The 11,955-nt window shown below is 40.1% G+C and overlaps 1 protein-coding gene across 2 annotated transcripts; it reads right to left on the bottom strand.

Annotated features, from left to right (window-relative positions):
• Positions 1-1,076: 1,076 nt before the first annotated feature.
• Positions 1,077-11,036, bottom strand: LOC117460540 (C-C chemokine receptor type 5-like). 2 transcript variants are annotated; one of them, XM_034102024.2, is made up of 3 exons: positions 10,926-11,036; positions 3,962-4,045; positions 1,077-3,582 (listed from the first exon to the last, which is right to left on the bottom strand). In XM_034102024.2, exons 1-3 carry the CDS (start codon positions 10,961-10,963, stop codon positions 2,547-2,549), a joined length of 1,158 nt encoding a protein of 385 aa, XP_033957915.1. In that variant the 5' UTR covers positions 10,964-11,036; the 3' UTR covers positions 1,077-2,546. The 2 variants fall into 2 exon arrangements, with proteins under 2 accessions (XP_033957915.1, XP_033957916.1); XM_034102025.2 differs by having other exon boundaries at positions 10,789-11,012.
• Between the last annotated feature and the right edge of the window lie 919 nt (positions 11,037-11,955).

Here is an 11,955-nt window from a genome sequence, read left to right as displayed (position 1 = left end):
TCTCTGGTGACTGCTTGGTGTGTCAGGGCCTTCACATTCACTTGTTGCTGCTTGTTGACAGGCAGCCACATTTCAGAGGTGCAGGAGAGCGAGGCTCCGATGCAGCAGTGGAGCTGCTGCACAGGGAGCACGAGACAAGGATACAATGGATAAGATCTTAAGACAGTGTATGGCTCAAGAAGACCTAGGTAATGTCACTCCAATCAGTGTATCCTCGGTTATAGCTCCTCGAGAGAGCCTCCTCGATCCTCGGTCCTCGATGTACATTTAGAGAAATGGGATGTCCTTCAACATGGCATGCTGAAATCTATTTCCGGGTCACTACCGGAGCGTCGAGGAGGCGGAAATTAGATAAATGGGAAACGTTCAAGGTGTCAAGAATGACTCGGGATTTGCAGTGATGTGGCTTTGTCTTTTTTTGCTTGATGAGCCTAAACTGAGAATTGCTACCAATGATTGCTTGGTGTTTACAGAGCCCATCCCCGAGTGTGACGTGGAGCAGTGGAACAAAGATGTTAGGCAACGCAGGAAGGAGCTCTATGACGCCAGGATGATTTCTCACTGGGAACCCATGGACTCCATTACAGATGTAGCACCTCATTTCAGACTCCAGCTTACAGCTTCCTGCCTACGACCTGCCTAAGACCAGTATCGATGAATGTTAAGCCCTCCCACTATTCACACTATTCTATCTATATGGCGCTGGTTTTCCCTTGAGCGAGGGTAGATCACGTACCAATCACGGCCCTCACGTTTCAAACTGTCTGAAATGAAGCGCTACATCTGTACCTCCCCCATCATAAATAAATCATCTTATCCTGATCCCTCTCTAAACAAATATTTCCGTTTTTATGATCTTGTACTTCCCATAATCTGCCATGATCTAACGTCACAATAATATATTACTGTAAGGTTAATGTTTTGCATGTGAGTGAATATGAATGTGACCACAATGGTATGTGTCCTAATAATGCTGAATTGTCCATTGATTTAGCCATTTAAAGGGACAAGAATGTCATCCTCAAAGGCATATACTGCACAAAAATGTACTTCAGTATATAGAATAGAAAGGAACTTTTATTTTATTGAAAATAATCTGGTATACATACTAAACAAAACATAAACTTTACAGAAATAGTCTTATTTTGGCACATTCAGTCTACATTATAACAGCATGGTTACTGTGAAAATAAAGAAGAAATATAAACATTAGATTCAAAGGTTTTATTGTCATGTGCACATAAGCACATAAGCTACAGTGTATAAATGGCAATGAAAATATTATGACCCAAGCTCCTTCAACGATATATAATCAAATACAAATAAGAAATAGTGCAAGAAGTTTATATGCATGTAAATAGAATATGATATATACAAGAACATAATAGGAAATTTATATTGTACATTTAAGACTAAATTAAATATGGTTTATTGCGGTGATAACTATTTAGATAAATAAGTAGCAAAGTATAGCAAATAATGAATCACTTAAGATACCACCCTCTATTTTTACCAATGAAACTGTCAGCAAACAAAAAATAGACATATTGAATACTAACATAAAATGTATATACATATTGAGGAACAAGCTCAAAAGGTGAAAGGAACCTATCTTGTATTTTCCGTGAGTCTAATGAACGCCTTGAACTGTAATGATTGAATGTGATGCTTTCAGTCTGCATGACAGAATACAGGGTACAGTCGTTTTTGGAATAATGTGTTTTTTTGTGGAATGCTGAATAATTTCACTACAAATGTATGCTTTAAAAACGAATTTACAGTGATAATGCGCGTTTGTGCACAGGGACTGCTAGTGTTAAACCAACCACTTACTTCCTCCTTTTTCAAGTTGTGGTTTCCTCTAGTTCTATGTTTGGTGCAGGTCTGCTGCTGCATATGTGAAACTTGCATTGGTTTCCAGCTGCACCGGGGACCTTTTGCCGTGCAATAACTTCATACACAAAACCAACGCAGACTTAGTGGTGTTTCCGCTAATGAATGAAAGGAAAGATCAGTATCTGACTTTATCTTTGACTTGTTGCATTGCGTCTGTTAAATTGGTAGGTGAAGATTAATTGAGGTTACCGGGGTTTATATGCTGATGTTTACAGGTTTTGATTTCATCCAGAAAAATAACTAAAATTGTTACTTCTGATCCATTCTGTTCCAATCCAAACTCGGTCATAAATCTCACATATCCAACACCGTATTAACAGTACAACTCGTTATATTTATGTGATAACATTTAAAAAGATATAATGTATTTCCATGCATGTGACTTCAATACAACATCCTAAAACCATAAAATCATGTCTGTGTCTCTAACAGAATCACATACACTCCACTGTATTCTTACAAATACATCACTGTCTAACTTAACTCCCACTCCAAAATGTATACCCTTCATTAACCTAAACCTAATTATGAGTGAAGTGAAGTTCTAAAATACAATATAAAAGTTGAGAATTACCTAGTTTTGACTTTGCAATACATGTCCTCATTGTAGAGATGACCAGGGATGGAGATAGCCATAACAGGAACAGACATTAGACAGCAGTGCTCCTCTCGTCCATGCTGGTGGTCTGCGAGTACACTGATCTGGTAATTCTGTCCTGAGGTATGCAGACCTTGAATATTTTACACAGTCTGCAGGGAGCCCTGTTTATCAACCTAAACAGGTGCCTCCTGAACTTCTCCCCAACAAACACATACAGGATGGGGTTAAGGCAGCTATGAGAGTAGGCAATGGCCTCAGTGACCTGTAACGCCAATCTGATGGCTTTGCTGCTTTGGCAGTCAGAAATGATTTTCAATAGCTCCAGTGCTTTGAAGAGGGATGCAATGTTGTAGGGGACCCAACAGATGAAGAAAACAACTACCACTATGAGAACTAAACGGATGGCCTGTTTCTTGGATGACTGGCTGTTCAGCAGCCTCCAGACAATCTGTGAGTAGCAGAAGCCCATGATGAGAAGTGGGACAAATAGACCCAACATGTTCATTTTAAAAAGGCTGAAGATCCTCCAGTAGTGAGAGTTGGGAAAGACGGTGTAGCAGTCCTGAGTTGCATTAGGACCTGGCTGTTGTTGGAGAAAGATCAGGTCAGGGAAAGAAGCCATAAATCCAACCACCCATGTAACAGCTCCTGCGATCATTCCAAAGGACCTCGTCCGGGCTCTCATAGCGTAAACAGCGTGTACTATAGCCAAGTAGCGGTCGATGCTCATTAGACTGATGAAGAAGATCCCACAGTAAAAAACAATGTGATAAATACCCAGGACCGCTTTGCACATGGCATCCCCAAAGCGCCAATGGTCCCGGGCTTGGTGGGCTAGGAAGGGAAGGGTGCACACCAAGAGAAGGTCAGCTACAGCCAGGTTTAAGAGGCACACGTCCGTCATGCTGCGGAAGCGAACCCCACGTGTTAAGACCCAGATGACCAGACAGTTACCCAGAAGGCCCGTGAGGAAGATGATTGCATAGAGGGCGGGAAGAAAACTGGCCCCGTGTTGCTGATACACACACCTCCCAACAAACGTCTCATTCTCATAGTAGTCATCATAGTCATATTCTGGAGTAGAGCTGTTGAGAAAAAGTGGACAAAGACAGTAAGGAAATATTAATGATGAGGGAGATGCCATTATTTCAGCTCAGTTTATTCAATCTACAAACATTTTGCTTTCAAAAAAGCTGTAGCTGTGGGCAGTACAATACTAAGCTAAGCTACAGGATAATGATGTTGTGTTCTTGCAACGGAATCTGAGAAACTGTCTGCAAAAGAGTTACGAACTTAGTGAGGAATGACATGCAGAAACTGAAGAATCCAGCTACTGATAATCAAAATTCGACTACGTAGCCTGGAGTACAGTTACACAGTGAAAGCAAGGGAGGCACAGACTGACACAACTGCAAAATAAAGAGCATATAAACGCATGTGTTTAGGCAATAGGTTAAATCTTACTTTGGATAGTCTTCTACAGATGAATTCTCACTTATTCCAATGAAACGAGCGACAGTAGGGACAGCTGCGGCCATGGCCCAGATCCTGAAAAACAAAACAAAACCATGACGTCATTTGTGAGGAATAAAAACCCACACCCTGGATCACTCCAGTGTTTTTGTCTTTATACAACATTTATAAAGATGAATGTTGCTTTGCTACAGTCCAGATTTTATTTTTTAATTATCTCTTTTTTGTTTTACAACTCCCTTTTTTGTTTAAGTACAGGGCTTCTGAAGTGGTTCCCTAAAACTAAACCTTTGGAATTTTGTATTGAACTTGTTTATTTTAGAATGTAACCTGTCCTCTTCACACAGCAGGGTAAGGACCAATAGCTACTCCAAAAGTAAAAGGCTAGAGGGAAAGCTAACGACTGGGCCTGAAACTCTGATTGTGGGTGACTCTGCTGTAAGAGATGTAAAAGGTCTGTGTAGTAACAGACACCAAAGTACTCTATTTTCCCAAGGATGTGGTCTCTGACTTGGCTGAGAAGATCTTGTATATTGGGGCTGAACATCCGACTGTAAACAATGTGGTACTTCACATTGGAACACATTATGTTGTGAAACAACAGTCAGAAGTGCTGAAAAAATACTTAAATGTTTGTTGGAAACTGTCAGCTCTCTAAATCCAGAGGTGTTCATCAGTGGCCTTCTACCGCCAGTCAGAAGAGGAGTGGAGAGATTCAGCAGATTGTTTGCACTGAACACGTGGCTTTCAACTGTCTGTACTGACCATTCTGTCCATTTTATTGACAACTTTAACTTTTTCTGGGACCGCAGACATCTTTTTAAGGCAAATGGAGTTTGTCTGAACAAATCAGGAGTGAAATTGTTTATCTCTAACGTATTCATCTGCCTACGTCATCAATATGTTCCCTTTGCCAAGGACAATCAACAAGAGGAATCAAAACATGAGAAAGACACAACATATCGCTCAGAAAACCTTGAAAATCTATTACTGCACCCGCCTGAGGAATGTCTTGATTATGGGAGACAAATGGAGGAGTACCCACCGCCCTTCACCCCCCCTATCACCTCTGAGGATACTCTTCCTTCACCCCACAGCTCTCTCTACTCTCCGTTCACCCTTTCACCCTCGCCCACCCTCCTGGAGATCGCTGAACACATGAAGGAGATACAGAGGGTTGGCACCGATTCCTTCCTGGAGTTCAATAACCAAACTAAGGCGATACGCAGGGCTGGCAGCATGTCCTTTACCCCCGCTCCTCCACGACGCCCATCAAAATCACCGAAGCAGAGACGGCACCACCTCCCCGTCTCCGTCACCGTGCCTACGTCAACCATCTCCTCCCCCTGGACGCGCACCAACACCCCCGTCGCCATGCCTACCACAATCATCCGGACCAAAACGAATGTGTGTGAAAAAAACGCAAACACTGACTGATATATGCTGGATCCATGGCTCAAGGGCGTATTGCACTCACAACTCTTTCCAGGACATGCCAGGGCCCTGCCTGCCAGTAGCTTTGCCGATATCTGTGTTGATAGGTAATAGATTAAGAGCGGTGAATCAGCTTAGACACAGGAAGCGCTCAAAGTTTGTGTGAGTTTATCAAATTTAGAAGTGATTCCATGTCAGCCACAGCTTGTTACAAAAAACCTGACTGATAGTGTGTTTAACAACTTAAACTAGTTTATTAAATGTCAGGTCTTTGGCAGGAAAACATTTTTAATCAATGATTTTATCACTGAGCACAATCTCGATTTTATGTTTTTAACGGAAACTTGGATTGAACAAAATAACAGTGCAGCTGTTCTTATCGAATCAACCCCTCCCAACTTTAGTTTTATGAGTCAGGAAAGAATGCATAAGAAAGGGGGTGGAGTTGCTATTCTGTTCAATGATTCCCTTCAATGCAGGAAGACATCTTATGGAACTTTGCTTCTTTTGAATATGTGGCCCTTCAGCTGAAATGCTCCTCTCGAGCTCTGTTCCTAAATATCTATAGACCACCCAAATACTGTGCAAGCTTTTTTGATGACTTTACTGAACTGCTGTCTATAGTGTGTATTGACTTTGACCGTCTAGTCCAGGGGTGGGGAACCTCCGGCCTCCGGGCCGTATACGGCCCGCGAGACAATTTGGTACGGCCCTCGAGGTAATTTATAAACACACGCAAAAAATACAAAAATGAAAGAAATCTAGACCGCAAAAAAATTAAACAAGCGATTGCTTGTTTTTCCTGGCCAAGGTCAGGGTCCTTGAACACAACACGAGCCTAACGTGTCATCACGTGGTATATGTCTCGACTGACAGGGGTTCAGTTCTGACGGAGAGCACCAGAACGCCACTCCAGCACTTCAGAAATGTCAGTACCCATAAGGAGCCGTACACATGCCGCAGTTTCTGCGTGTCTGTGTCTTTAGTTGAAAGCCCAGTGGCGATCTGTTCATCTGTCATACTGATCAGACAGTCAATAACTTTGTTGTTATCATTAGCATCTGGTTAGCTAGCTATGCTAACGAATATAAGAAGCTTTTTCTACAACCAGTGAGGTAAAGGCACATCTTTATATGATCATTATAGTTATAAAAAAATAAGAGAATAAAGTAAACAGGTATAAAATACTATATGACAGTTATTAATAAAGAAGAATACAGTTTGAAAGGGGAGTGATTTGTCAAATATCCATAAATTAAAAGAAAATCTGCTTACAGTTGTGTTTCATCTGGCTGTTGAGAGATGTATCCATAGATCTCCTAATGTTGCTCTCAAAGTGCACCAGATTGATGCTTTTAACTTCAACATTTAATCTTCCCAGGGGAACATGCCCCCCGGACCCCCCTAGAGGAGGTTAGGTCCCCCCCCACTTAAATCATGTTCACATGGATAGGAAACTAAATACATTTGCACACATGTGTGCAAATGTGTGTCCATATCTTTCTGTTTTGATGGTCACGCCACACCCTGCACCAGCATGCATACGCGAGTCATGGTGAGATATCTGGATTAAGAGGTTGCTTTTTCTTTGCACAGAATGAAATGAATGGGCTGTGATTTTAGTTTTTTTAAGCAGAGGTCAATAACTTGTACGGCCCTCTGAGGATATTGTAAAAATTGAAATGGCCCTTGAGAGGAAAAAGGTTCCCCACCCCTGGTCTAGTCATTGTTGGTGATTTTAACATCCATGTTGACAACCCCCAGGACAGAGGGGCTAAAGAACTGTTTTGTGTTCTTGATAACTATGGACTGATTCAGCATGTGAAGGAGCCCACGCACAATAAGGGGCACATTCTGGACTTAATTATCTCTAAGGTTGTGGTGACTGATGTTGCACTCTCTGATCATTCCTGTGAGCTCTATTCACAATTTTTTTCAAAAAGAGGTAACCACAAAGCGATATTTAACTGAAAACACTAGGGAAATGTCTACTCAGAATTTTTCTTCCACAATTGCCCCTGCTAACATCTCAGTAAATGAGCTAGTAGATCAGATTAATTCAAAAATTAAAAATGTTATAAATTCCATTGCTCCAACTAGGGTAAAGGAAGTGACTGGGAAGAAAATATCTCCATGGAGAAAGGCCATGACCGTGAAAACAGAAAAAAGAGAGTGTCGAAAAGCTGAACGTAGGTGGCGAAAAACAAATCTCCAGGTGCACTTTGAAATCTATAAAGAGAGACTTGGCCTTTATAATTTGGAATTGAAATTTGTCCGACAGTCTTTCTTCTCTGATATTATTGCCAAAAACAAAAACAACGCACGTGCATTGTTCGCTACCGTCGACAGACTAACTAACCCCCCAGTGTCAGTAGCCTCTGAATTTCTATCCACCAGGGCGTGCAATGAATTTGCCTTCTTCTTCACTGACGAAATTCAGAAAATCAGACAAGCAGTCAGTGCCTCTGCATCAGGTACAGCAAATGTGTTGTCTCTGTGTCCACTTAACATCAATTCAGACACCATGACACAATTTCATCAGATTAATGATAAAAACCTATAGAGGACATACAACTTCTGAAATCCTCCTCCTGCTGCCTTGATATTATTCCAACAGGGTTTTTCAAAAATGTTTTTCCTTGCATGGCCTCAGATCTACTTCATATAGTAAACAACTTCACTCAGGTGTTTTTCCACAGGCCCTGAAAACTGCAGTCATTAAACCGCTCTTAAAAAAGTATAATCTAGACGCTTCAGTAATGAACAATTACAGGCCCATATCAAACCTCCCATTTCTAGGTAAAATCATTGAAAAAATAGTCTTTCAATAGTTGAGTAATTTCTTGCATTTAAATAACTGTTTTGATGTGTTCCAGTCAGGCTTTCGTCCAAACCACAGCACTGAGACTGCTCTTGTAAAGGTCTTCAATGACATCCACTTAAACACAGACAGTGGCAAAACTTCAGTGTTAGTATTATTAGATCTCAGTACTGCGTTTGACACTGTTGACCACAACATATTACTAGTCCGACTGGAAAACTGGGTGGGACTTTCAGCAACAGTTCTAAATTGGTTTGAATCCTACTTAAAGGACAGAAACAACTTTGTTTCTATAGGTAAATACAAATATGAGTTGACAAGTATGACATGTGGGGTTCCTCAAGACTCCATCTTGGGGCCTCTTCTCTTTAACATCTACATGCTACCACTGGCTTAGATAATGAAAAACAACAAAATAAGTTACCATAGCTATGCGGATGACACCCACATTTACATAACCATTCCACCAGGAAACTATGCTCCAATTCAAACACTAAGTGCATTGAACAAATCAATGACTGGATGTGTCAGAACCTTCTCCAATTAAACAAAGACAAAACTGAGGTAATGGTCTTTGGAGCCAAGGCAGAACGTATAAAAGTTAGCGCTGAGCTTCAGTCTGCGATGTTCAAAACAACAGATAAAGCCAGAAATCTAGGTGTAGTCATGGACTCTGACCTGAGTTTCAACAGTCACATTAAAACAGTTACTAAATCAGCCTACTATCACCTAAAGAACATATCTAGGATTAAAAGACTAATGTCACAGCAGGATTTGGAAAAACTTGTCCATGCTTTTATCTTCAGTAGACTGGACTACTGTAATGGTGTCTTCACAGGTCTCACTAAAAAATCTATTAGAAAGCTGCAGCTGATTCAGAACGCCGCTGCTCGAGTTCTCACTGACACTAAGAAAGTGGATCACATCACTCCTGTTCTGAAGTCTTTACACTGGCTTCCTGTGTGTCAACGAATAGATTTTAAAATACTGCTGCTGGTTTATAAAGCTTTGAATGGTTTAGGCCCAAAATACATTTCTGATCTTCTGCTAAATTATGAACCATCCAGATCTCTCAGGTCTTCAGGGACTGGTCAGCTTTCTGTCCCCAGAGTCAGAACTAAACATGGTAAAGCAGCGTTTAGTTATTATGCTCCAAATATCTGGAACAAACTCCCAGAAACCTGCAGGTCCGCTGCAACTCTGACTACTTTTAAATCCAGGCTGAAGACTTTTCTTTTTGTCGCTGCTTTTAATTGAAACTGAGCCGTTCTGTTCATCAGTAAAGTGGAACTTCTGTGTGAACTATTCATATCTTAAACTGCACTGTAACTTTTGATTCATGTACTTTTTATTCATGTATTTTTTATTTTAATGTTTCTTTTATTATCTTTTACTGTTTTTAAATGCCTTTGTCTGAATGTCTTTCATTTTTGTAAAGCACCTTGAATTGCCTTGTGTTGAAAGGTGCTATATAAATAAACTTGCCTTGCCTAGAAGATTATTTCCTTCCCCTTGACTACTCATTGGAATGAACAGACAGTTTGAATTTGTGCGAGTAAACTCATTTGTTTAAAAAATAATATCCAGGAGGAATTGCACTCTTCCTTTACCTTAGAAACACACCAAAGCACTAACTACTCTTTGTATTTTCTTTTTACAATGTTAGACTTAAATCTAATTAAACAAAAAGGTCATCATTCTTATCTCCTTACATAAGCCTAGCATTTGAAACATTTGATCATTATATCACTTTCTTGTAACATTTAGATTAGGTTTTTAAAGCCCTTAATGGGCTTGGTAGGTTCAATGGATAGGTGTTTGCCTTCCAGAACACTGCACTTTATTAGTTTACCCAGCAACCACTGAAAAGGAGTCAGATATTGAAGCCTTTGTCTGTTCAACTCAAAGCGATGAGATGCGTAACCTACAGATGTCAGGGAAGCTAGCTCACTATTTTTTAAAAGCAAACCACCAACTTCTCTCGTTGCTACAGCCTTTAACTATCCATCACTTTCCTGATACAGACCTGAACATGTATTTACAGAGTTTTTGCACAAACACAGTTGTTCGGTCAGCTTTAAAAACATTTTAAAGTATTTTTTGTGAGGCCGACAAAAACCAAACCACACAGATATATGAGCATCGATGCAACATATATGGCCATGCTAGTTAGTGGGGTTACAATAGATGGAACAACAAGACATACATTTAGTGAGGTAACGCTCTCAGACTGTATTTATAATGAATTAAAATACTTAAAAGTAAACACATAAACAAAATGTAGTTTTAAAAATCCATAAGGAAAAAGTATATAGCACCATGTCCCAATCAGCTGAATTAAAATACTTGACATGTATGTTCTGTACAACCTCATAACCACAACTGAAACTCTTGGCTGGACTTATAGTATGAGGTCATTTCTAATGACTCACAGCTGGAGTCAAGTAGGGTCAGAGTTAATCAATTAATTTCAATATATGTTAAGCTTATTTCCAACAAAGATATGTACATGTTCTTATTATAAAGCATGTGCATGTAAAAAATGAAATACAAATGTACCTACCAGTGATGTTAACAAGATAGCTGAGAGTGGTGTTTTATTCTAGACCAAAGATGCTGAGGTGGACGGCCAGATCAAATAAATGATCAGATATGTAAGCAAGCTCAGAAAGCACTGTGTGCAAACCTATTTTTTCATACCTCTTTGTGGTGTGCAACCCGTTAAACATCACTTCCATCTCTTAACCAAACCAGGAGGGCTTGCTTGCAGGCTTGCCTAGAAGAGTGATATATTTGTATGCATATGTTCGGTGGTTTGTAGCTTCCTGGTAAATGCTTTCAAACCGTGCATCATGCATGTAATATCACACAGTGTCTGTCGATAACCATAACCCATAGTCGACAAATGCAAGCTCTAAAAGATGCAATGCAAACCGGAGCAGTATTGGAGGATTGAAGAGTTTTTCATGTTGTATGTGTTTTTATGTTTGGAATAAAGACTCCTGAAACTGCATAAGTGTAGTTTTCAAATAGCGCCATGTAAGGGAAGCAAATTACTTTCTCTGTGTAGGGACTGAGGTTCTAACTAATATCTGAAGCGAGTGAGATGCTTGTTACAGATTTAAAAACAAAAATGCACCGTTTTTAAATTAGTCAGTTTTTTAAATGAGTTAAGGAATTCTGCTCTCTGCACACTTCTTGGAAAGTACTTACAATCTACCAAGAAATGCCACAAATAGATTTAAAGTGATGCAATGCTGTGTCAAGATGCACTTCTTTGACATAACACACACATCTCAGAATTATGTTGTTCTCACTTATTATAAAAAGAAATAAGCAAGCACATTTTATTTTGTCTTAGTTTACAAAACAATGGAATTTGACAAAGACTAATGTACTTTGAATTTCAAGATTTCCATACATGTTTCATAATATCTGTTACACTTTCCAAATAAAAACATCCTTTCTTCTTGTTCACCTCTTCGAAGCAGCAACCACATGCAACACATACACACACACACCACGCACGCACGCACGCACGCACGCACGCGCACCGCACGCACACACCGCACAAACACACACAAATACATATACACACACACACACACACACACACTGCACAGTCTTTGTAACAATGTGTTTGTAGCATTCTTAATAATCAGATTTTACAGGCGTGTTGGACGTCTCTTTCTCGGTGGTGTCTCTGTGGCTAAGAGTCCCTCTGCCTCAG

The sequence above is a fragment of the Pseudochaenichthys georgianus genome, chromosome 16 (genome assembly GCF_902827115.2).
Source record: "Pseudochaenichthys georgianus chromosome 16, fPseGeo1.2, whole genome shotgun sequence".
Classification (NCBI taxonomy): domain Eukaryota; kingdom Metazoa; phylum Chordata; class Actinopteri; order Perciformes; family Channichthyidae; genus Pseudochaenichthys; species Pseudochaenichthys georgianus.
The sequence above is the reverse complement of the archived record's forward strand: the minus strand, read 5'-3'. Positions and strand labels throughout refer to the sequence as shown.